This window comes from Medicago sativa, chromosome 1 (assembly GCF_051527215.1).
Source record: "Medicago sativa cultivar Bolivia chromosome 1, Bolivia_mono, whole genome shotgun sequence".
Lineage (NCBI taxonomy): Eukaryota > Viridiplantae > Streptophyta > Magnoliopsida > Fabales > Fabaceae > Medicago > Medicago sativa.
In genome coordinates, this window is record NC_140749.1 from 48,495,201 (window position 1) to 48,522,588 (window position 27,388).

The 27,388-nt window shown below is 36.0% G+C and overlaps 1 protein-coding gene across 2 annotated transcripts; it reads right to left on the minus strand.

Annotated features, from left to right (window-relative positions):
* Positions 1-1,778: 1,778 nt before the first annotated feature.
* On the minus strand, positions 1,779-25,963 carry LOC146954988 (villin-3-like). Of its 2 annotated transcripts, none has more exons than XM_085719429.1 (24): positions 25,669-25,963; positions 23,545-23,631; positions 23,101-23,200; positions 22,370-22,438; positions 21,933-22,169; positions 21,686-21,863; positions 21,459-21,591; positions 16,884-17,043; positions 16,656-16,806; positions 16,477-16,577; positions 16,234-16,392; positions 14,260-14,328; positions 14,120-14,188; positions 13,901-14,038; positions 13,675-13,803; positions 11,814-11,961; positions 11,671-11,681; positions 11,410-11,550; positions 11,197-11,328; positions 10,794-10,856; positions 9,196-9,300; positions 8,564-8,822; positions 2,603-2,826; positions 1,779-2,402 (listed from the first exon to the last, which is right to left on the minus strand). In XM_085719429.1, the coding sequence occupies exons 2-24, from the start codon at positions 23,598-23,600 to the stop codon at positions 2,289-2,291; spliced, it is 2,946 nt and encodes a 981-aa protein (XP_085575555.1). In that variant the 5' UTR covers positions 23,601-23,631; positions 25,669-25,963; the 3' UTR covers positions 1,779-2,288. The 2 variants fall into 2 exon arrangements, with proteins under 2 accessions (XP_085575555.1, XP_085575549.1); XM_085719423.1 differs by having other exon boundaries at positions 11,659-11,681.
* Positions 25,964-27,388: the final 1,425 nt, after the last annotated feature.

Sequence of the window (27,388 nt, forward strand, 5' to 3'; positions counted from 1 at the left end):
ACCTCTTTCTCTCTAACCATCACCCATCCATTTTTGTCATGTGTTTCTCCTAATTCCTCCAACTTGCCTTGGTTAACTCAAAAGTGTTATTCTTTTCTTTCACCAGTTCTCGCATGAACACAGTTTTGACCTTGGTTGGTGGTGATGATTTCACCAAATCTAATTTGGGATAATAACAACACATTTTTGAATTTATTTCACTGTAATTTTTGATTTGGTGTTGTTTAATTTTGATGTAAATCTCATTTTTCTAGAGCAATTAGAATATAGTATTTTCTTGGATTTATTTTCTAATCAATAGAGGATATCTTTTTCATCTAAACAAATTGACTTGGCTTTGGTTCCTTCCAGAAAAATTTGGTGGTCGCAATTGATGACGGGTCTTACAAGGGTGATAGACCGATGGTCATTTAGGGCCAAACAAACCCTAGGTGGTGGTACGTTGTGTATTAAGGAGGAGAAAGAGAAGTTGCTGACGAGGTAAAGGATGAGAAAAAAATTCATCATGTTCCATAGGATCTTTGGCTCGTTATTCTTAGTTTAGTACATAAATGGACATCAACTCTAATCTTCAACATTTGTCTTTTAACACAGCAAAAACGACGTGAAGTTGAAAAGGGTGTCTGTGGCACTTGGAGAAAAAATTAAGGGAGGTGAATGTTCATTTTAAAACTAGAGGGGGTATAATTGTTATTTAGAGAAACCTTAAGGGATGTGAGTGTAATTTTCCCTATATATAATCATTTTTTGATATAATATTGAAGTTAATTGTCTTTTATACATACATATATAATGATTGAAAAACAATGGTAAAAACCACATGCAAATCTGTTTCAGTTCCGTGTACTGGTGCAGTCCGGATTATATATTCCGGACGTGTTCGGATTATATAATCCGGAATGCACCGAAAGTAATTTTGAAAAAAATTAGGGCGCCCGAGGAAAGACATAGGGTGGGAAAAGTAAATCTCATATGTTTTATAGAAAATTCCAGGTTCACGATAATATAACATAACATAACATAACATTCACACAAGTATAAATAACAACGTTTTTGGGTTTCCATTACATTGTAACTATAAAATAAGAATTTTGCTCTCCGCCCTGCACTTTTCTCTCGCGCCCTGCAGCCATTCCGAAAATACCCCTGCGCTAGATAACTAGCGCAAGTGTAAAAAAACGGGACTTAATTTTTACACAATCGTGACTTAAGTCACGCAGCGTGAGTTAACTCACGCAGAAATTAGCACATGCGTGAGTTAACTCACGCTAGTTTTAAAACATGTGAGCTGTTTTGGCTGTGACATTAATAGTATTATGTATGTATGTATGGGTCAATGAGAGAGAGGATCATCATGTAAAGTAAGTAACAGTGAATGCGTGAATGCATGTGGTTTCTGTATGCATGGTGTGGTGGTTAATTCGTGTGGTGGTTAATTCTTTGAAGATCCAGTCAAATTGGTCTTTGCTTTTCATGCATTGGCCCACTATGCATTTTCTCATTTTAGATACTACTGAACCTAGAAATTCATTTCATGTGATAAAGCTCCAGTCAAATCAGCGTGAGTGATATGATCAGAAGTTTTGAAAACTAGCGTGAGTTAACTCACGCATGTGTTAATTTCTGCGTGAGTTAACTAACGCTGCGTGACTTAAGTCACGCATGTGTAAAAATTAAGTCCCGTTTTTTTACACTTGCGCTAGTTAAACTAGCGCAGTGGTATTTTCGGAATGGCTGCAGAGCACGAGCGAAAAGTGTAAGGCGGAGAGCAAAATTCGTAACATAAAATGCAATATACATACATATACACCCACCTTTCTAACCAAATGAAAGAAAAACCACGTATTTAAAATACAAACTTACAATCAAAGAATTTTGACCCGTCCAGTTTCTAGTGTCTTCATTGCCACAATATGTAAACCAATGTTGCCAAATAATTTTCAGTAGCAAGTGAGGCTTAAAGTAAATTTTTATATATGGGGCTTTTTCTTTATACATTTGAGACCTTTTTGTTTATAAAATCTAATAAAAAATAATTTAATGTTGGTAGGCCTAAAGCAAGGGCTTTAGCAGCCTTACCTTGGGTCGGCTGTGATGTAAATATTCCAAGAAGTAGCAGCAATTAAAAGGAGAAACTAAAATCACTCTCCATGCAGCATCACTGTTCATATGAATCCACGCGGTTTATCGATAAAACACACTATCCAATAGGTAAGTGCATTTCAAGATTACCGAGGAAAGGTAATCAATAAGCTAAAGATACTGATTTGTTACTCAATATGTCAAGTCTAGAACAATTCATATTTCTTTTTCAGCAGGTCTCGCTTCCATCTTGGCAACTTATAAAATGCTTCTTTTACCATTCCAAACACAGTTTCAAAATCTTCGTCTGAAAGATAGGCCTGACCAACAGGAAGTGGAGATTATGCAAAAGTGTTACACGATACTGACATAAAACCAGACAAGAAATCATATGCATTCCATGACAATTTGAAAGATTGCAAATTACAGAAAGCCCACAGAGTTAAAAAGATTTAATAAAGTCAGGGGCAGGAAAATTCATGGGAGGCGCTTGTAAGTAATAATTCAAAACAAGACTAACCTCTCTCCGTTTAAGATCAATCCTAGACACATTTTTTCCTGATGTAGTCTTTAATTGATCATAACTGAATGTCCTCTGACTACTTTGGTCATTATCTCCATCCTCCACATATTCTTGTTCAGATTCCAGACCCCCATTGCTATCGGAATCAGGAGAAACTTCTTCCACTTCCTTGGCTTCTGTAGCTTCATCAACTTCAGAATATTCACTTTCACTTTTAGCTTCTGCAGCAAAAACACCAACTGGTAAAATAAGCCGAAACACCCAGAAATGGTTGTGTAAACACGAGTCAGGCATTTTTTAATGCAGCACAGCCTATTGCCTATGAAGATTCCTCTAGGTGGAAGTAAAAGCCTATAGTTTATTCGATTATTACATGATGCTTCTTCTCTTCAAATTCAAAAGGCACTCAATAGGCCAGGGTTTTTAAAGGTATCCACAAAAATTAGCGCGTTATAGCACAAGATCTCCACTCTGATGTAATTTATTTGACCATGGACAAAATACTAGCCATTGAAATAATTAAACAATTGTAATTATGATTAAGCATGTTGAATGAGAGAGAAAAGAGAGACATATGCTTAAATAACCGTGTGACTGAATAGCACTACGAAATGTCTATTATATAGAGTTAAGTAGCTTGGAGACTAAGCTATGTATATTTACAGAATAAATATTCTACATAATATTCTATCCTAATTTACTTAGAGAATAAGGAAAATATATTTACAATGTAAATATAATATTTACTATTTATTTAATCAATAAATATCAACAAAGCACTTAACATATATAATATTCCACAAAAAAGATTTACACAGACTGTTAGAAAGAGAGACATAAGAAACCCATTGTATTTTTTTTTTTTTTTTTGCAACAAATAGAATATGGACCAGTGGTTGAAATTTGAGTATGCAGTATTAGAACTGAAAATATGTTTATTATATCATATTATGTGGTGAGAATGTACATTTATATAGGTAGGAGTCTCCTAGTTAACCCCTAATTAATAAGGAAGATTAATCAATACAATCAATACAATGACTAGTGGAGTTAAAACTAAATAGTCACAACTTTCCAATATCTCCACTAAGTACTTGATTAATTATTCTAACATCCCCCCTTCAAACCGAGGGTGTCACAAACCCTCAGTTTGTCTCTAAGATAAAGGAATCTGGCAGTGGACAGAGGCTTAGTCAAGACATCTGCCCACTGGTCTTGAGCAGGCACATGTGAGACATTCAGTTCCTTCCCTATAACCTTTTCTCTCACAAAGAAAATATCCAATTCCATGTGCTTGGTTCTTGAGTGCAGGACTGGGTTGTGAGCAAGTGAAACTGCACTGAGATTATCACAATAGACATGAGGAATTTTACTCTTAATTTGCAATTCATTGAGAAGAGACTGGATCCAAATAATCTCAGCAGAAGCTTGTGCAAGGCTTCTATATTCAGCCTCTGCACTAGATCTAGCTACAAGGGTCTGTTTCCTTGCCCACCAGGAAACTAGATTGGGACCCAGAAATATGCAGGCTCCCGATGTGCTTCTGTCATCAGGATCTGAAGCCCAGTCAGCATCACAAAAGCCAGTGATTGCAATAGGTTCAGTGGAGCTGGCAGGTGTAAGCATTAACCCATGGTTTAAAGTACCCTGCAGATATCTAAGTATCCTCTTGACTGCCTTCCAGTGATCTTCAAGGGGATTTGATAAGAACTGGCAAACTTTGTTCACAGAGTAGGATATTTCAGGTCTTGTTATGGTTGCATACTGCAATGCACCAACAATTGACCTGAAAAATGTAGGATCTGAGACCGTACTTGAACCAAATTTAGACAATTTTGTACTAGATGCCATTGGTGAGGGCATGCTATTAGCATTAATCATGTTAGCTTTCTGAAGAAGGTCCTTGATATATTTGGTTTGAGAGAGAAGTAAAGAGCCAGATGGTGAGTGATGCACCTCTATGCCAAGAAAATAATCTAGTATACCCAAATCTTTAAGGGAGAACTCAGAATTGAGCTGATGAACTAGATTCTGAATAGCCAGTTTTGAGTTTCCAGTGATGATAATATCATCAACATAAACCAATATAAAAATGCAGTGAGCTTGAGTGTGCAAAGTAAACAAAGAAGGATCACATCTGCTTGACTTGAAACCAAAGCTAAGTAAAGATGATTTCAATCTCTCAAACCATGCTCTGGGAGCTTGTTTTAACCCATAGAGAGCCTTGTGTAGTTTGCATACAAGGCTCTTGTCAGAAGATTCAAAGCCAGGAGGCTGCACCATGTAGACTTCTTCAATTAGCACTCCATTTAGGAAGGCATTGTTCACATCCAACTGCTGAAGAGTCCAATTATAAGTAACTGCAAGTGTCAGAACTGTCCTCACTGTAACGGGTTTGACTACCAGGGGAAAAAGTCTCATTGTAGTCAAAACCTGCTTGTTGATGAAAACCCTTAGCCACTAAACGTGCCTTGTACTTGTTTACAGTGCCATCTGGATTTTCTTTTACCCTGAATACCCATTTACATCCAATGGCATGTCTGTTTGCAGGAAGAGGTACTAAAGACCATGTCTGATTATGAAGCAAAGCATTATATTCTTCTTGCATTGCTAAATGCCACTTAGGATCCTGAAGAGCTGTTTTGTAAGTAGTGGGCTCAACATGAGTCAAAAGGAGTGTAGGATTAATTCTAGGCTGCACAATTCCATGTTTACCTCTCGTTCTCATTGAGTGAAGGTTTTGAGGATGAATTCTGTGAGGAACAGGAGGAGGAGACTCAGAACTTGTAGACTGAGAGCTAGTAACACTAGCAGATGACTCAGGTGAGGAATTTTGAGATGGAGAGGGAGATAGAATGGTGATGGGTGTGGGATTTAGGACAACATTATTTCTGTGTGAGGACTCAGAGTGATGAGAACTAATAGATGGAGTCTGAGGGGTGTTTGATATGGGAGTAGTAGGAACAGACTCAGAATGAGAATTTTGGGGAGTAGGTGAGTTTACAGTAAAGGTTGTTGAGACAGGAGTGGGAAGAAAAGTGGATAAAGTGGGACCATCTGGTAAAACAGAACACACTTTCTGAGATTTAAACAAGTCAAGATAAGGGAATTTTACCTCATTAAACACAACATCTTTGGATATAAAAATTCTACCTGAAGCATCTAAACATTTATATCCTTTGTGATTGTTGGAATATCCCAAGAAAACACACTCCTTTGAATGAAAATCAAACTTATGAGAGTTATAGGGTCTCAAAAAGGGAAAACATGCACAACCAAAGCTTTTAAGGAATTTATAGTCTGGAAATTGAAGGTTAAGTAAGAAAAAGGGTGATTCATTTGCTAAAACGGGTGTAGGTAACCTGTTGATAAGGTAAGTTGCAGTTAAAAAGGCATATGGTCGCAAAACTTTAATGGCATTTGTGCATGAGATAAAAGAGTGAGACCAGTTTCAACAATATGTCTATGTTTCCTTTCAACTGAGCCATTTTGATGGTGAGTGTGTGGACAAGTGAATCTGTGAGTGATGCCAAGGCTATTGAGATATTTTGTGAAAGGTAAAAACTCACCACCTCCATCAGTTTGGACAGAAATAGTTTTGTGATTTAACTGCAATTCAATCATGGTTTTAAAATTCTGAAATGTAGAAAGTGTGTGAGATTTGAGTTTCAGAGGATATATCCATGTGTATCTAGAATAAGCATCCACACAAGTAAGGAAATAGGTATATCCACAGGAGGATTCAACTGGTGCAGGTCCCCAAAGATCACAGAAAATTAGTTCAAGAGGTTTAGTATATGTCATTTGAGATGCAAAAGATGGCAGTCTATGAACCTTACCAAGACAACAAGCAGTACAAAAATCTGACAAGCTTTTATTTGGTAATTGTATATTACAAAGTTTGATAATACTTTGGAGCACCTCATGATGAGGATGTCCAAGTCTGCTATGCCAGATACCATACATGGAAGGAAAAGACTGAGTAGAACTAGATGTTGAACTACTAGGTAAATGTTCAACATTATTACATTGAAAATTATTGAAATTGAAACCAGTTGAGGGACCTAAATGAAAAGAGGCAGAGTTGTCAGTTTGTGCTGGAACTTTATTGCAAACAGTGTTGACACTAGAATTTTGAGAGACAGGAGCAGTGGTCTTGAATGAGTTGGTGTGCTCAAACTGATAGAGACCATCATGTCCTAGAATACCTCTTAAAAGCACCTTAGAAGAATCCTGAGATTTGACAAAACAGTGATTAGGATGAAACTCAAAGTAAACATTGTTATCTTTAGCAAACTGACTCACACTAACAAGATTTTTGGTTATAGAGGGAACAAGAAGGAGATTATTCAATTTAAAAGTAGTTTGAGGATGTAAAGGAGAAGTAAATTGTAAGGAACCAATAGAGGTAATAGCCAAACCTTGTCCATTTCCAATATGGACCTGATCAGAACCTGAAAGAGACGTGGAATCCATGAGGTTGGATGCATCAGGGGTGACATGATGAGTAGCACCTGAGTCAGGGTACCAGGCATTGTTGAATGAATTGTGTGGATCTGAGCCAGTTAAGAAGGCCTGGGGAGCTTGACCTCTCTGATTCCCAGCCTGTGTAGGAGGCCTAAGAAACTGTCCAGAATGCTGAGGACGTGACATGTTCTGCATCCATACATTTGGAGGTGCACCGTAGCCTCCTGGTGAGCCATAGGGACTGTAGTAATCATACTGTGGGGCAGAGAAACGGTAGTGACAATAGCTTGCATCATGACCTGTTTTTGAACAGATTTGGCATTGAACATTGGATCTTCCACCAAAACGGCCACCACGTCCTCTGAATCTTCCACCAAAACGGCCACCACGTCCTCTGAACTGGCCATTTCTTCCTCCAAAATTAGGGTTAGAGTTAGGAAACTGATTGTTTCCAGTACCATCAGTATAATTGTGGTTTTGAGAATTAGGACCATGAGATTGGGATTCTGAATTTGCAGTTTCAATGAGATTAACTGAAACAGGTTCAGTGATAGCAGCTTTCTTGAACTTCTCATTTCTAGATTCTTGTGTGAGAAGCTGAGATTCAAGTTCATCTAAAGAAACAACCTCAGATTTCGCATTCACACTAGCAACAATAGGGTCAAACTCTTCAGGAAGTGCTTCAAGAACAACTTCAATCAGGTCCCTGTGAGAGACTGGATCTCCAATTGAAGCAAGAGACTCTGAAATTGCGCGAATTCGAGCAATGAATTCAGCAACAGTGCGTGAACCTTTCGTAATGGATCTAAGTTCAGATCGAAGTTGACGCGAACGCGTCTTCATTTGCGTGAAGCAATAACTATGAATCTCATCCCAAACCTGCCACGAGTGGCGAAGGAGAACGAATCGCGAAAGTAGCGAAGGCGAAATCGTTGAAAGAATCCAGGTGCAGAGCAATGAATCTTGTTCTTCCCATTCAGTGTAAGCAGGATTCTCTGTTCCTGCTTCGCGCGCTGCATCTGTGAGATAAACCGGTGGAATCTCAGGTGAAATCACAAATTTCACCATCTTCGTTCCGCGAAGAACACCTTCGACTTGTTGCTTCCATTGAAGGTAGTTCGTATCATCAAGCTTAACAGAAACTACTTGTTTGAAGGTTTTGGATGCTGCAGCAGTTATGCGTTGCGCATCAGAGGGAGTAGGAGAAGACGTAGCAGTAGACATGGCTCTGGATCAAGAAGCTCTAGATACCATATTAGAACTGAAAATATGTTTATTATATCATATTATGTGGTGAGAATGTACATTTATATAGGTAGGAGTCTCCTAGTTAACCCCTAATTAATAAGGAAGATTAATCAATACAATCAATACAATGACTAGTGGAGTTAAAACTAAATAGTCACAACTTTCCAATATCTCCACTAAGTACTTGATTAATTATTCTAACATGCAGCATTCAACTTCGATAAAAAAAACTGCAGTTATTACCTGAAATGCTACTCTCTGGAACAGGACTGTCACTGGCCACAGGAGAGGTATCAGGTGATTGTTTCTTCCTCTCAGCAGTAAGAACTGACGAAAGAGCAGCTACAGCTGCTGCTCTTTGTGATCCTTGACCTTTTACAGATGGCCTAGGAGTAACTTTCTTTGTTGTTGATGAAGAACTAAATGCGGAGTTTAAGGCAGCTAAAGCTTCCGCTCTTTGTCTTGGTCCTCCATGGTTTAAGCCATTCAATCTCTCTTGTGACTGCAAGAGTGGAAAGAAATAATTGAATCATGAGTTAAAATAGATAAACCAGCTACCAAAAAAACAAAATGAAAAAAATAAATAAAAAATAAGCAATTAAGAATACAGCACATAATAGGATTTGGATCCTCTTTTCATTCAACCATTTCTCTTTTTCCGAATCCAACGATTGATTGATCCACAAAGAGGAGAGGTTGTGAATGGCTTAGAAGGCAGAATGGGCATGAGAGGATCCAAATCCCACAGATAGAACCAGCAACAATAATATTCTTAAATAAAACGTCAGTTGAGTATGAACTCTTTGTTCTCTTTGATCCATTCACATACAAAAAGGAATGTTAAAACTTCAGTGTTAAAACAGAAGAGACCATACCATACTCGTTGTTTTCTCAAGCGATGATTTAAAAGCAGAAGTTAAAGCAGCCAAAGCTTCTGCCCTTTGTCTTGGCCCCCCTCCACTTGACCCGTTTGATTTTTCCTGTCACCAGAATCAATTGAGCCTTGTTTAGCAGGTCGAGACATAGACAACATTTCAATTATTCTAATATAAATTCAGAAATCATACTGATACTGATAGTATTGCATCTGCACAAGCGTATACGACTCAATATGTAATATCGAGAAAGAAAATAAATATTGGAAGATTGACATTTAGAAATACTGTTGGCTGAACTTAAAAAGTGTAAACTAATTAAGTAAAAACTTTAGAATATTATAAAGGATGAATAGTGCATACAGTGTATCTGTCAAATTAGCATTTTTGTATATATTTGAAGGGCTATGAAGGTAAGAGTTATATTTAAACTAGATAACATCAGTTAAAGACATTAAAGAAATTGCACGTAACATACACAACTACTGGTTTATTTAGAATTAATTACCTAAAATTCAAAGCTAAATAAACAGAAAAAGGAAGGTTTCTACAAGTAATTTAAAATTATGATATTCTGAAACTTTTCTGCTTAGCCATATCAATTGCAGTGCTTAAACGAGACAGAAATTTACACTGGATATCTGATCATGTTTACTTCATTTTTGGCATTACCATAACCTGAAGAAATAAAGGTGTTATATTAAAGGAGAGAATTTGAAACAAAAGTTTGTGTTGGACTATCTCGGGGTAATTTGGAATACTTAGTACATGACATAATATAATATGTATCGTCTTAGAATATCTTTAGAATATGTTTTTGGAATCAATACTCTCTTCCCCATTTTATTGCATGAGAGAATTGCTCTTGCTGTTTCCAGGCACTGCAAGTATCAGATACATGTCCATCACCACGATCCTCAATAGTGAGAAATTGTGGCGGGTTCTACTTGTCTCTACCGTAGCAGGCTCTTATCTAGCTACTCCGCGATTGAATGTGAAGTGACAGGAGCAATGTGCTGACATCCTCACAAAAGAGCTTATTTTGCCCTAATTTTGATGTTTTCAGATCTAAGCTCATAGTATGTGACCCATTACTTCTGTGGTTCACACACACACACACACACACACACACACACACACACACACACACTCTCGAGGTTAAAAAGCGTATCAGAGTATAGTGATACTTGCAGCTTTAGTCTGATTTGAGACTTTTCTAGTTCAGTAACTAACTGAAATTCAGTTAGTTACGGTTATTTAGTAACATTAGCTGGCAGATCAATAGATCTCAAAATATAAGTTTTGGCTTTCAGTTGTTGTGGCTTGTAACAGGTAGAATTGATTCTTGATCAATGCAATCAGTTTATCTTCTCTCGTAATTCTAACAAAAAAAATGAATGGATCTAAAGCAACTTGGCATGAAGTAGAAACAGTTGTTGGATCAAGCAAATAAAGACGTTGCTCATGATAGAATTTACATTTCAACTGCTGATTTTGTTGGAAATATAAAACTATATTCTCTGTTAACTGAATTACTTAGCATGTTTCAGGTTTTTTAACAGCTTCTGTTTTCCCAAAAATAAAAATCAGGACTGTACCTCCACAGCATGGCCAATCCCAAAGAGTAGAGACACCTGTTTCTGGAATGAGTTCCCGTGAACCTGAAGTAATAAGAAAAATAAACCATGTAAAGTCAACAAATTAAAGTACCTGTTCCAAAAGCATGAACCTCACAATCACATCATTTTACCACTAGCAATCTTTTTAGACCAACATTTAAAACATTTAGAATAAGAATTTGTGAAACCTATATGTGATGACAAAATTCTAGTGGGATTTTGAACAGCCATGGTAATTATGTTCTGCTCACAACCAACCAGCACAGAAATGCAAAATATTGTGACATACAGTTGAAGACAAGGAAAAGTACGAGAAGATTTATTATTATATTTTTAAACAACGAACAAACCAAAAGGGCCATTTTAATTCCTTTGGACATACCTTAGCTCTTGTATAATCCCAATCCCATGAAAAGTATGTAGTGAAAAAGAAAGGTTCGTTCCCTTCTGTTACTTTATATAAGGGTACACGTGCAGATAGTCCTTCCAAAGATGCAGCCATATCTATGTATTTCTGAAGTAAAGTTTCAAGGATAAATCAAGTACCCCAAGTAGGAGAGGAATATGAGAATTAAAAGAATTGAATTTTACTTACCTGGCCAATTTCAAAAGCATTTTGCTTTTCTTTAGGGTCAACACACTGACCAATCCAAACAAACACTTCTGCGTGTGTGTCGAGTACGAGGATATCCTCTGTTAACAAATCATCTTGGGAGAAGTTGTAAACCTCCTCTACCTGCAGAATAAAATATAAAAAAAGATTTAGAAGACATAAAGAAGCCCTAAATGTTTCTACTGACAAAATTCCTAAAAAAGGAGGAAATGTTATATAAAAAAGTTGTACCAACAAACTCACATGTAACTTTCCTGATAGATTCACAGAGCAAAAGAATAAACAAAAAAAATGGTCAGTATACTTAAATATAAAGTAAACAAGCATGCTATAGCATAACATTTAATTTTTTTTTATATAGAAGTAACACGATAAGAAATTATAACCTTTATAAAATGATAAGGTGAACAGATGTGGATCTCTAACAACCTCATTAGTAACTTTCTTGCTGGTGTAGTTTTGTTTTCCTCCTAATGCAAGCCAGAAAGCTGAGCTTTCTGTACCTTCTTTAGCATGCTTTAAAGCAACTCCTGGCTGAACATGGAAAAATATCACATCATCAAACAATGCATACAGCAATACTAAAACTATTTTATCTTGTTAAAAAAATATACTCAGAGGTTACAAGTTCAAAAAAGCAGTCTCAGGAAACCACGAGTTAGGCACTTGAGCTTAACCAAAAGGATATAGTCATATCAATTCAGTTTGAACAAATCAATCTTGTGGTAACCAATGTGGCACAAATAGAAGTTCAAACAACAACAACAACAACCAAGCCTTATCCCACTAAGTAGGGTCGGCTACATGGATCAAATGACGCCATAGTGTTCTAACATCAACCAAATTTGGATCCAACTCATTGACCTCTAAATCCTTTCTAATGGTTTCTCTAATAGTTTTCCTAGGTCTTCCTCTACCTCTTCTAACATGACTCTCCTCCATTTGATCTACTCTTCTTACGACGGCATCTACGGGTCTCCTCTCTACATGCCCAAACCATCTAAGCCTATTTTCTATCAACTTTTCTACTATAGGTGCTACCCCCACTCTCTCTAATGGTGTCATTCCTAATCCTATCATGTCTAGTCTTACCACTCATCCAACGCAACATCCTCATCTCTGCTACACTTACTTGATTCTCGTGTTGACTCTTCCAACATTTTGTACCATACAACATCGCCGACTTGACTGCTGTCCGATAGAACTTTCCTTTCAACTTAACTGGTACATTCTTATAGCACAAAACACCTGAAGCTCTTCTCCATTTCAACCACCCAGCTTGAATACGATGGCTTACATCTGCTTCTATTTCTCCGTCATTTTGTACTATGGACCCAAGATATTTAAACCGCGTAACTTGGGGTATGATACGATCTCCAACTTTCACCTCCAGGGTAGACCTACTTCTCCGTTTGCTGAAGTTACATTCCATATACTCCGTCTTGCTTCTACTCAAGCGGAAACCATACGCTTCTAGGGCTTGCCTCCAGGTGTCTAGCCTCCCGTTCAATTCCTCCCTCGGCTCACCAAGCAAGACTACATCATCTGCAAAAAGCATACATCTCGGTGCTAACTCTTGAATGTGTTTCGTCAGTACATATACATATCCTTGATAGCTCTAATATAGGCAATCCTAACCCCTTTCTTCTCCAGGGCTTTCCACAAAATCTCTCTAGGCACTCTATCATACGCTTTCTCCAAATCAATGAAAACTAAGTGTAAGTCTTTTTTATCCATCCGATAGCTCTCCATCACGCGTCGAAGTAAGTAGATCGCTTCCATAGTCGACTTCCCAGGCATAAAACAAAATTGGTTATCCGTAACTCGAGTCTCCTTTCTTAGTCTTCGTTCAATCACCCTTTCCCATAACTTCATGCTATGACTCATTAGCTTAATCCCCCTATAATTCGCGCAATTTTGTATATCCCCCTTGTTCTTATAGATTGAAATTAAAGTGCTTCTTCTCCACTCGTCCGGCATTTTCTTCGTCCTCATAAAAGTACATAAAATAACATATTACCAAAAGTACATTTCTGTGTTGGAAATTGAGGTAGAAAATAATAAAATTAATGTACCAATAAAAATAAATACAATTTAAATAATATGATAATTAATAAGGATGCTCTTTTCGGTTAACACTCAAGAGTTTGAATTAGTAAAATTGAGGCTTGGTTTTGCATTAAATTCCTAATGCAGTGCTCAAATAATTTGGCAGAATGTCCACAACATGGAGGGAACAGAACTTACCCTTAGAAATTCTGCGACCTTTGCTGCTAGCTGCTGCTGTTCGATGGAACATTTATTCCCATGCCAAGTGAAAACTGTAGAGCCCGATTGCAAGACAAAACAGTCGGAAGAATTCAATGACGTTGGCACCTAAATAAGAATAACATAATTATGGTGGATTGCAGATAAGATAAAGCCCTAGAAACATGCTAATGGGATCAAAAATGAATAATTTCATGGTACTTACTGCATCAACTTGTGCTGCCTTATTGTTATGGATGGAAGTTCCAGTGATTCGGATAAGCGCAACGGATTCTTCTGTGTATGTCTCATCTGATAAACCTTTGTCAGCTATGAACTTTTTGTATCCAGTGCTCAAACCTCCCTAAAATGGGGACAAGTAATGTGTCTTCACTGAGTTATACTAGATATGTAACTGAAAACACACAAATTTGCTCCATGATACCTTAAGAACTACCATGGGGTGGAAAAGAGCAACAAATTGTGGTGACTCTTTACCCTCGTATATGCGACCCTGAAAACAACAACAATAGTTATACACAATTTGCTAGCATGATCCCCAGCTCAAAGTTCAGATTACAATACCTGAACAGGTCTACCCTTCAAAGAGTTGGACATTGTATTAGCCAACCGAATAGCCATTGTTTGGTCCTCCTAAAAAAGAAACTTAACCGAGGTCAAAAGCTTTCAAAACTAAAATATTCTACTCCATAAAAAAAAATTATTCTACTCCATAAAGAAATATGAATAGAAAAATACAATTTGAAAATAATAACCACTGAGAAACAATTAAAAAAAAAAATAGTGATGAAAAAGAAAAAATTAATTGAACTGTAAGTAATAATTATCATAAATCGCATTTTAAAAGGTGAAATCTAGCCGGTAAATAATTACGTTGCGGGAAATTACCCAAATTATTTTTGGTAAAAATATTTTAAATTTAGGAATAATTAAATGGTTACACCCATTAACCACTTCTTCAACTGTGTAAATCAGTATGTGACCAAATATTCTTGATGCAACGGTGCTTATAATATAATACTGTGTAAATCAGTATGTGACCAAATATTCTTGATGCAACGGTGGTTATAATATAATTGAAGTTGAGTTTATAATAAAAGGAGGAGAGAGAAAAATAAGATCTAGATGATAATAAAACGATAGTAGCTTGATACAATAGACTAAATACTAACATCTATTTATAGGGATATATATAGACTCCATCCTAAAATTAGTAAAAAGAAGTCGCAGTTGTAATAAGTAATATGGAAACTAATCCTAGAAGATGATCTAATATTGCCAAGACTATTTATTAAATAATCTTCCATTAGAGACCGATATGGGACAAGGTAGAAAGCACACTAAATAAGAGTGACTTGGACATATGATCAACCAAAACAGCAATCATTGAAAAAGAAGATGCCAGCGAACAACCTGGAGCATAAGTATGCACAAAACCAAACCAGAAATCGTATTCATAGCAGTTGCGTTGATGGTGGCAGAAAAACTGTATTGACGGTGAACATTGACAGTGGTTTAACTGTGTAGATGGTGAACAGCGATAGATTAGAGCAACAGAATGGTGACAAGACAGGTCACAGAGGATAGAGCCAGGATCTAAATACTGTGTTGAAGTTACGGATTTTAGATAAAAGGAGAGAATAAGTGCTTGAACATTATTGATAGTAACTTGATAATTGTGTGATTCAAAATACTAGGCACTAATCCTATTTATCGGGATACAGACTCGTAATCCTAAATAAATAGGGAAATCATGAAACAAATAATAATAATAATAATAATAATAATAATAATAATAATAATAATAATAATAATAATAAAAAAAATATATATATATAATATGAAAACTAATCCTAATATATATTCAAGAAACTCTAAGAGTGTGTTTGGATGAGGTAATTTGGAAATTTTAAAGAATTTAAAATTCTAGGCAATTTACCTCAAAGTATTTGAATTCCCTCATAACATTACATTACATTCCCTCATCCAAACAATGGAATTCACCTCAAAGTATTTGAATTCCCTCATAACATTACATTCCCTCAAAACATTTCCCCATCCAAACACACTCTAAGATTATAAACTAATCCTAGGAGATAAGCTACGATACTCTAATATAATATAAGTATAGTATATAAGATATTTTATGATATTCTAGCAAATAGTGGAATAGTTACAGAACAGGTCACAGAAGATTGAACCTGTCATTAATACCATCTTGAAGTTATGAGTTTTATTATAAGATAAAATGAAAAGTTAAATAAATAATAGTTTGAATATTATTAATAATAATTTGATAGTAGCTTGATACAAAAGGCCAAACATTAACCCCGATTTATAGAGATACATTGATAGTAGCTCAAAATACTATACTTATTATATTATATTAGAGTATTTTAGTTTATCTTCTAGGATTAGTTTATAATAGTTTCTTGAATAATCTTAGAGTTTCTAGGATTAGTATAATCTGTGAGTGGTTTATGTGTGGTAAGAGACTAACAATTTATTTTTAGCTCAAATCAGCAGGAAACATATTACCTCAATACTATCTTTGCCAAACCAGCAGCACAAGAAGTAGTCTTCTTTCCTCTCACCAGAATGGTATGTGTACAGTACAATGTAACAATCTCCACTATGAAATTTACCAATGTCCTCGTTCAGTAATGAGGTCTTGTCACTTCCATCGATTCTCCATGCCTTTAATTGTTAAATTATATACATGTTCACTGGTGACAATTTAGTTAAAAATGGGAATGTTTATGACGTAAATTATAAAGGTACCTCCATCTTTCCACCTTCTTCAAGCAAATGTGGAATTTCCTCATTTACAGGGGTACTTTTTGTCATTCCTTTTACACCCATCCCTTGTTGCTTCAGCAATGCTGACAGTAGCACAGTTATCAGTACAAATTGTTAGACACAGGCAAATCAAAGTACAGTTGAGAATAAACAATGTCCACCTGTAACTTTCCCTTTTCCATCCTCGGCAACAGTACTAGCAGATCCTGATGGCCAAGAATCAAAGTTAGACTTAAATGAACGTGTCTCATAACCTTGAGTAATCCTTGTTATCCTTGTAGATTTTGGCCTATTTTGGCCAGAAACAAACTCCTGGAGATATTATATTAGTTAAGTCAATAAATCATCTTTTAACAATACATGAAGAACTAGATTTTACAATTACTTACCTCAGCAGCTTGGCAAGCTGCTTTCCGTTCTTCCACTTGTGTTCCCCGGCCAAACCAGATAAATACCTCAGCACCACAGTCCAGCAAATAGCATTTGTTGTTCTCCAACAGTGACTTAGAAAGTTCACCTTCCTCAGACTTGACTTCACCATCAATGATACTGCAAGGAATGTCACATGAAGTTATTTTTAGTTTTAATTATCAACATGATATCGCCAACGACCATTTAGAAACTGTTATGTTTCTAATCTGTGACTAAAACATGCACACTCATATCATATCTAATTATAATAGCATATAGAATAAACATAATAAATCCTAATTGATATGATTTTCTAACTCTAATCCTAACAATAAATATTAAAATTCAATTCTTCAATTCTAACACTCCTCTCTAACACTCCCAACATGTGGATGTAATGTAGAGAAAATAGAGACAACAGGTCGAAAATAATAGCGTGGCCAGAGATGATTGTAGCAAAGGCAATTTGGCTAGCCAGAGGATTTCAAAGATGGCTGCGGTGGTTGTCGGGCATAGATCTCACAGGAGAAGGAACAGTGGTTGAATAACAGCTGGATGGATGTGAAAAGAAACATACTGGCGAGAAAGAGAAGTACCTAAAGCAGCACAATGTATACGAACACCAGGACGGAAACATCTAACTAAGAGCTATTAAGAGATCACAACAGAACCAAACGAGAAGATCCATGAAGAGGATACCTCCGCGCCAGAAATGTCTGTTTGCACAGTAAACTATATCAACCAATTCAGAAACTCCAAAGCACAGTTGTATGCAGAACCGGTAGGGGGAGGCAACCTTATCTCAGGAAAACTGTCCATAGAAGTCCCCTGTTGCAGATCCAGGCGCGACTGACTGCAGTGGTGGCAATTGAAAATCAGCAACTTGGCAGGGCGAGTGTGACCACATCACAGGTCTGATGAAGCTGAAACTTTCGGGTTGGAAAAATCGGGAGATTCCTCTACTGGTGTTGGTGGTTTGGCATAGGCCACTGTATAATTCTCTAGCAGCAGCTACGCTTCTGGTGATGGAGGTTGCGATCACCAAATCAAGGCACACTTGTTTGTGGTGGTGGCTGGTTGTGGGTCTCCTCCCCAGAAAGTAGCGCAGCTGGGTGGCGGTATCTTGTATCTCTGAACCAAAACCTGATGAAAACTTTTCGGATGATGACTGGCGGTGGCACCTCGCAGACAACAACGGCTGCATAGATTCCATCGGTCACATAATCAGAACTTGCTCTGATATTATGTTATGTTTGTAATTTATGTGTCCAATACAGACCACACTCACCACTATTCATAATAATATCTATAATTAATATAAGAAAGACTACTTGATGGGAGCCCCTAATATAGACCTCTAAAAAAGAGGTCCCTAATTTGGACCCCTGATATGATTTGCTGATTCTAATCCTATTAATAAATATTAGGATTTAATTCTTTGTGTGAAAACTTAATAATATATTTCAAATTATATATATTGTACAAGCACAAATTTGTTTATATAAGCTATTCTAACCTAGTGGGCCTAAGTAATGGACTAATGGCCCGAATACAAATTACAACAACTTATAACAACACTTCCTCTCAAGTTGGTTGAAGAAAATGAATATATATCATTACATTTGGAAACAATCATTTCAAAGTTATTGTTGTTCAACCCCTTAGTTAGAAGATCTGCATGGTTGCCTTGGGCAGAGACAAAGAGAATGTAGATTAGACCACTATCTAACTTTTCTTTGACTAAGTTCCTGTCAACTTTAACATGTTTCCTTCGACCTTGGTACACAACATGTTTCCTTCTACCTTGGTACACTAGATTACGGACTATGCTAAGAGCAGATTTATCATCACAAGGTTGCCTTGGGAAGAGATAAAGAGAATGTAGAATAGACCACTATCTAACTTTTCTTTGGCGAAGTTCCTGTCAACTTTAACATGTTTCCTTCTACCTTGGTACACTAAATTATGGACTATGCTAAGAGCAGATTTATCATCACAATAGCCTCATTGGTTCATCTCACTTTATCCTCAATTCTTCCATGATGATATTCAACCATAGTAGTTCACTTATCCCTTGTGACATTTCCTGGAACTCAGCTTCAGCTCTAGATCTAGATAACACATTTTGTGTTTTTACGTTGTTTTAAACACTATACAAGTCATATCTCTAGGCAATGTGGGACTAAATACACACCCAATAATATATTTCAGGTTATGAATAGTGTAAAAGCACTAATTTGTTTATATAAGCTATTCAAACCTAGTGGGCCTGACTAATGGACTAATAGACCGAATACAAATTATTATTATTATTATTATTATTATTATTATTATTATTATTATTATTATTATTATAATAATAATAATAATAATAATAATAATAATAATAATAATAATAATAAATACATTATTCAAACCACTTTGAATCTAACAAAAACCATTTTTCATGCTAATCAACACATGATGGCAAGATCAAATCGTGAATAAACCTAAATGCCTAGGGAACCCATCCAAAAATTATGAAACGTAAACTACTAATGAGTTCATTTAGGTAAACCAGTAAAATAGAAAGAATATTAGAATGCGGTGGGAATATGATTTGAAGAAGAAAATACCGTGTCCCAATTCTATGTTAGCAAAGATAAGACGTCATGCTTCAGACAAAATTACAAAAACACAAAAGCCCATAATTATAAAATCTCCTCATATCACATTCTTAGAATTTAAGGTTAGGCCAGCACAGCCCCATAAAACCGGTTTGGAAGGTGACAATTGCCCCCACTTATAACTATATGTTCAAGTCATCTCTCATCCAATGTGGGACTCTTAACACACACCCCTCGCACCTTAGACTGGACATCTGGACCGTGGCCTGATAGCAGAAACCTGATAGCATCTTAGAATATGTGTTTGGGCGTAACACGACCCCACAAAATAGGCTTGTAAGGCACAAAATATACCAATGTATATTTCAAACCACAAACATTAGCTAAGAGCTACTCCAAATTACATATTGTAAAAAGATTTTCATACAAATGATATAAAGAAAGGGAATAATAGAACAACAACCACTCCACTCTTATCCCAAAAGTTGGGGTCACAATATGGGTCAAACAAAAGGCAAAACTCGAAGAAATATAATTAGATCAACCTCTTTAATAATTGAACTATCTTCCATCGGCTTTATTCTTTTCAGTGGATCACAATTGGTCTTCTCCTCGCATTGACCTAATAAAAGTTGATTGTATCTTTCATTAAAAGTAAGACAATTCTAGGGAACCACCTTAGTGTGTTTGTTAGTTAGTGTGTGAGATAATAAGATATAAATAAGTGGACTTCAAGAAAAAAAAGATATAAATAAGTAGAAAATAAGATTATTGAGGGATATCTTTGCTTTGGAAAACAACTTAGAATGGGTTGGAGACAACAAGGTATCTCAAAAAATCAGGAATGCAACTGATATAATCAATAAACACAATTTTGTTATATATCATAATCAGTTCTTATCAACCGATAAAAATTCCTTCTTGAAAGCATTTCAAGATTAGAACGAGGATCGAGGTTCACATGAGGTAGTCAAGTAGTATAGAGAAACTTGTAGGAACTAAGCCAACAATGTGAAGAGGAAGCGGAACAACAATTATTGGTGGATGCTTATTTCAGAAACATAGAAGCAATAGTGATAAAGATATTTAATAAGACAGATAAGTTTGTGAACGAAGAACTATGTTGACTAAAACGCATCAAATTTGGAGGGAACGATAGGCACAAGGTTCAACTTTCCATGTCTACAAGTGAGGATGCATGTGCTTGAATTATTAAGATGGAGATGTATTTTCTACTGTAAGGAATGCTAGAGGGGGACTGAATGTCAGCCAATGGTCTCCAAGGAAGGTCCGGCACTACTGGTTGGAATCTTAAACTCCAAACTCAAACTGTAGGATGTTTAGGAATGTTGTCATTCACGGATTCCAGTGTTCCATGATACATGATCCTTACAAAATCTTGTTTGTGTATGAAACAATAGGGCACTACATGCAAATAAATGGACTCAAGGACCTCTGTGTATGCAAGAGGCTAGAACAAGATTATCTTGAAGGGAATCAAGGAATTAATAAGGGTGGAACTGAAGTTACATTTGGATGGGCCATTATCGAAGGTGATAAATCAGCACAACTTACAGATGAGAAGAAAACTGATGTTGGTGGTTTGGAGAAGGGCCAAAAAGAGAATTCAAGAACAAAAAATGGAAACGAAAGAAAAGGATATAGAATCAAATGAAATGTCCATGGTGGAAGAGAAATATGATTGCAGTACAAATATTGATGGGTGGTGCCGTCAACAAAAGAGTTTCTTGTTTGACGGGTGTCGGCAGGAAGGACTGGAGTTTCTTATTTGATCCTAGATGAACATACATGATAGTGATGGTTTCTTGTCAAGTCAATACTGAGAGTGGGACCCCAATATAACTTTTCATCAAGCAACTATAAGACCCATTAACAACAAGATAGAAGCTTAAGGCTGAGGAAAAGTGGAAAACAAAATCAACATACCTATACAATTGAGCAGGAATTGCCTCTGGAATGATATCATCCTCACTGATTACCTTCTTAGCAATGGGAGCAAAACCACCAAAGAGTAGCCAAAATTCACCTGAATCTGACTCAGTGTCTAACTTTCCATCATCTGCAATATGGGGTAGTTTTCTTCAAGTAACAAACAAACAAACTCACCTCTGAAAGAAGATAACAAAATCATATAATAGCTAAAGTGCCCTCACCAACAATTGCAACGTCACATTTCCCTTCATGATGTTCTTCTTTCAGAAACTGTACCACTTCCAAAGCCTTGGCTCTTTCCTGAATATTGGAATTTGCACCATTGAATTGATAAATCTTATTGTGGGTGTCAAGAATGAACACATCATCATGGTTCAATGAAGACCTTGCAAACGGGACCTGCCAAAGCATAATTTTAAATTACATGCAAGCAGAATCAAAAAAGTTCACGAATAGACAACACATTACCTGTTTCAATCTGACAACTCTTTTCCCTCTGCATACATACAAGCGTGTTTCAAACTCCTCCTCTTCAGGTTTTCTAAGTCCAGATGCAACACCCCTCTCTAATGGTATAATACATGGCTTAAAATATGACAAAAAATTGTCAGATTCATGTCCTTGAATCTCTCTGTGCTGCACCGCCCGTCCTCCAAGAGCAGCATCAAGTTCAACAGCTTTAATGGCTGCTGTTCCTGCCTCATCCTACAAGAATGCTCAATAGGTCAGCCAAGACTATTCTTTTTGCCAAAAAGGGATTAAAGCGAATATTTCCAATCATTAAGGAACCATAAAACCCTTTGAAAATAAAAAGGTGGACTAACGTATCAAAGTTTTTCTTTGACAAAAAAAGAACAGTTTTTCAAGCATATGATTACAAGGGTGAAAGTGAAGTCCAAGCTTACCTGACTCGTATCCTTTCCAATCCAGAAGTGTAAATCATAAAAATAAGCAGCTCCTTTGCCTTGTGTTGTCTGCAAGAATGAACACCAAAATTTTTATAAAATAAGGTGAAAGACATATTCATTCTGAAAATAAGGTGAAATTATGTTCATTCTGAATATATTTATATTCTTACAAAAGAGGGAATTGTATAAAAGCTTTCCCCATGCCAACTGAAACTATCCCCCAGAATTATAAATTGAAATCAGTCAAATATTTTGGACCATAGTGAATAGACTATATGAAATTTCTATAAGACCAAGAAATGCCTGTAAGTAACCCTAAGAGTCGAATGGCCTGGCCTCTGTGAGTGAGTCCGTGGTAGGAAAAGGGGTTAGAGAAGTAATAAGAGTTTGCTAGCACTCCAACTACTGTAGCAGAGGTAAAATGTAAATAGAAGAAGAGAGTGTAAGAGAATTCAGTTGGTTAGTATGTTTAGATGGGCAGGGCTAGACTCTGGATTTCTTGAGGGAAGACACTGTCGTATCTTCCTCTTCCTGACCTACAAACATTTGATCCGGTTTTGGAGGGGGATATTCAATAAAGACACCTTTTTTTCCCTGTTGAACCTCAATTCTCTGATCCAGTAACAGAAAAAGACTACTAATTCCAGAAAAAAAAATTATAATTAATATAAGAACATTTAAAGTCTAGGATTTGCGTACTACAGGGTAATATTGGATGTAGGTCATACCTGCAAGATGATATATGAATCCCCCATGTAGAATTTCCCATATTCAGATTTGGGCAATGGAACCGGTTGAAAATTCTCGATTCTCCATATTTCAGATCCTCTACAACAAGTTAAGTTTAAAACCTCTCAAAGTATATAGCATATTCAATATATCAGAAATGTGAATGTCAAATATTTAACCATTCATGTTCATTCACCCAACAACTTTTCTTCTGGGTTATTTGGCTCGTGAAATGTTATTAGAGCATCTATGATTATTTGGTCTAAATTTGATCATGTCTCCCATTAATCCAAATAAAAGTTAAATTTCAACAAAAGTAAGGTGGATCTATGAACTCTCTACATTTCAAGCCCAAATGGTTCTTGCATAATGGGTGAGTTAGATACAAAACCATTTACGTTATGTCATTATGCTTATACATAATGACATTACTTAAAGGATACAATCTCTGACCCACTCCCTGGAATGCAGGATCCAAAACCTTCAGAGTGTTAGACATAGCTAAATGCTCCTTTTTCAACGAACACTGTCTGCAAACACCAAATCCATTTCTTAAGAAATACAAATTTAAGAACAAACAAATCATGAGATAATCATACAACATCATGCAGATAAAGGTAGTAGTAGGAAACTCTCCAATAATGTAATATCATGCAATGCACGGCTACATGATTTAAGTTATCAAATTAGGTGTAGAGAACAGCCCCGGCAGCAGCAAGTATTTCCCAAAACATAAAATATTTTCTATATCTATCATTATCATGTTAAGGATGAGAAGACCAGGAGCCGGGTTAACTGTTTTTCTTGTCTCATTTTTTAGAGAATACAATCGCTTAAAAGCTAGCTTTCCACCTACAGGTACTAACAATTTAGATTGGTTTCCAGTAGTTTGTATATTGTTCTAGGTGCAAGCCGCAAACATATGACCTATTTATGAATTTGGAAAATGAATTGATAAAGGAGCACAGAACAGCTTAAGTTCAGTATGAGGACCATATATTAAAACAGGAGTAAACTATTAATTTGACACTCCAACGATTAGGGTGTCGTGTCGCCACATTAATCCTCTAAAAGTTTTTGACACAAAAATTGAAGTTTCATCATATTATTACTTCCAAGAAATTTTCATCAAATTGATCCCTCAAAGATGCACATTCATTACCAAAGATTCGCTCATTCAGAGGACTAAATAGGTGACACAAAATTTGGTGAGACTTCTGTATATTGGAAGAATAAATTGCAGATAATGTCTTTGAAGGACTAATATGGCGATACTTAGATCTTTTAGGAGATAATTTGGAAGGAAGGAAAATAGCCTTAAATCTGGAATCTGGCGGTAGTCAAGCCGTCAACAACAAGGATAAGCACCAGAGATTGGCACATTAGATGGATGTCAGTTTATTATGTGGGGTCTTATACAAATCCTTCTTGCTACCACAAACAGAAAAGGGAACTTATATGGAGACATTTATTGATGATTCACACTGGATTTTGAAAGTATATCATGGGAAAGGCTAGCTTAAGAATCTAAACACAGGTTCAAACCATGTTGTTTTAATATAATATGTCAAAACTAAGAAGTTATCCACAAGTTTTCATCACCATATATTAAACAGAAATAAACCAAGAAATGCAGGCAAGGAAGCAATAAAACTAGAAAAAGTCAAAAGGAAATAAACAGATATATTAATTCAGAAAATTAGGGTAAGGATGGAAACAGCCTCTTGTGTAAAAAACAGGGTAAGGCTGCGTACAATACACCAAATGGTGGGACCCCTTCCCGGACCCTGCGTATGCGGGAGCTTTAGTGCACCGGGTTGCCCTTTTATTAATTCAGAAAATTAGTTTTTCTGACATGATAGGATGAGTTAAAAACTTGAATTGCACCAACTTCAAATAAGACATGAATTAGTCCTCTATTCCTTCCATTTTCTTTTTCTAAAAACCATCCCCTCCTAAACTCCCAAACAGGCCCTTATGTACTAATCATATTCAATGAATATTTCAATCTCCCAACTAGACATAACCAACTAACAAAGTTTTTCAATCCAATGTATCTTTCATTATAAGGTATGGCCTGTCATTTTATTCACTAACACGAGTTGTCTTGTGTAAATTAATTAAAATCATTTTCAGTAGTCTTTGTCAGATAATATATATATATATATATATATATATATATATATATATATATATATATATATAGACACACACACACACACACACACACACGGTACCAAGAGACTAGAGGATGCCACACTTGAAATTCAATCCCCCAGCCAAATGTATGAATCTACAATAACCGTTTTCTTTCATTCAAATATTTTGCGCGGAAATGGATAATGTAGCTTGAAATAACAAAATCTGAAAACCATCATATGACAATAAATGCAGAAAAGCGCGAAAATGAAAACGGATCCCATACCAAAAAGCAAAAGCATAAAAAACACATCAGTTACAACAACATTATTACAAATCATCATCATATGACAAAAATGAAACGAAATCGAATTGAATTGCATTGCATTGCATTGACGAAAGTAATAATTGAATTGACGAAAGTGTACCTGAGATCTCAGAGAAGATGATGATAATGAGATTGTGATAGAGAGAAGACGAAGAAAGAAGGTTTGAATTGGTTGTGGTCCCTTTCTCTTCTCTCGATATATATTCGAGATGCAACAAATTCAGAGAGAAAGAGAACGAGTTGCAGCCAGAGAATGAATCAAAATGGTCATGATGAGATGAGAAACAGAGAGAAGAAATCAAAAATATGAAACCGATAACAGAGAGAGAGAGAGAGAGAGAGAGAGAGAGAGAGAGAAGGTTGTAATTGCAATTGTATTGTTTCTGTTGTAAATTAAGGGGGTGTATTGGATTAGGATTTTAAAAGACTATTTTAATAAAAAAAGTCTTTAAGATTTTAAAAGACTGTGTGAGATTGTATTGATTCTGTAAGATTTTAAAAGACTTTTTATGTAAAAGACTTTATACACTCAAGATTTTAATGGATTTATCACACTGACTTTTAAGGATTTCAAAGGATTTTATGGGATTTTAAAATTTTAAAGGATTCAATGAATTTTAGGGGAAAAAAGAACAAACTTACAAGCGTGAATGATAAAAATAATGAACAAATAAATTCTAGCGTTTGAATAAAGAAAAATAAAACCAATATAAAATTCTTTTACTATTGATTTTAAAATTTTAAGGATTTTATGGATTTTATAAGATTTTAAGGGACTAAAAAACACTCTTAACACATTATTCTCCATACACATTTTTTATTTGTTAAAAATGTTATTCCCACAAAATTCAATTGTACATATTTAAAATTATGGCAGCCCTTACAAATCTTTCAAAAAAAAAATATTGTGTCAGCCCTCATTTTGTGTTTGAAATTAGAGAAGTTGTAACGCCCATACCAGACGTATCTAGAAAGTCTGGCATGTGCGTTAATATTAGTACTGGATACAAAAAAATATACAACAATTAGAAACTTCAAATGAATAATATTTACATCAAGTTATGTTCGTATATATAAAAATACAACACAACTCATCCATACATAAAAATACATCCTTGATGTCCATAACGTCCTGCAGCTTTACGAACGAACCCTTGAAGTAATATCCATCCGGCTCCAAACATGCATAAACATCCTGCTTATCTGAAACAAATAAGGATTGGGATGAGACATAATGTCTCAGTGAGTTCCCCTAAATCCTAGGCTATAGGCAACCTCAAGGGGAAACCTACGGTCACCACGTGTCTATATTACAACCTGACGGTTGATTATACGTGTGTGGGGACTTGCATACTTAGACGGTAGTGCATACTAGAGCCGTCATAATCTTATCTCACTTGTTATAAGCTTCACTTCCTATACGTGTCATGGCGGTCGAGGGGAACCTAAAACCGCATTGCCAAAGATACGCTTTACGTATCAAGGCCTAAACATAACATAATCATGGCACGATTCTAAAACCGGACGATTAGGGGAAACCTAGGATCGTCGTCGGTATCATATTCATAACTTGCTCTATACATAACTTGTACTTATCTTCTAGCACCTAGTGCACTTGTTCTTAATCATAAACGTGCATGGAAATCATACTTGCATTTCATAACATGGGCATAATCATGAGAAACATAATCGTAGCTAAGTTCATTCATTAGGTTAGCGTGTAACAAACAATTATTATCTTGATTCATTTTACGGATAGTCCCGGGTGGAGTAACCCCGAGATCAATCCCATACATGACCGATGTACGTACATCGGACTC

Excerpts from the sequence above, each read along its gene's own strand:
- LOC146954988 (XM_085719423.1), bottom strand. The coding sequence starts at position 23,600 with ATGTCTAACACTCTGAAGGTTTTGGATCCTGCATTCCAGGGAGTGGGT. Across the intron at positions 16,393-16,476 it reads AAGAAGGTGGAAAGATGGAG|GCATGGAGAATCGATGGAAG; the intron begins GTACCTTTATAA and ends TAACAATTAAAG. Across the intron at positions 11,682-11,813 it reads CACCTTATCATTTTATAAAG|GAAAGTTACATGTGAGTTTG; the intron begins GTTATAATTTCT and ends TGAATCTATCAG.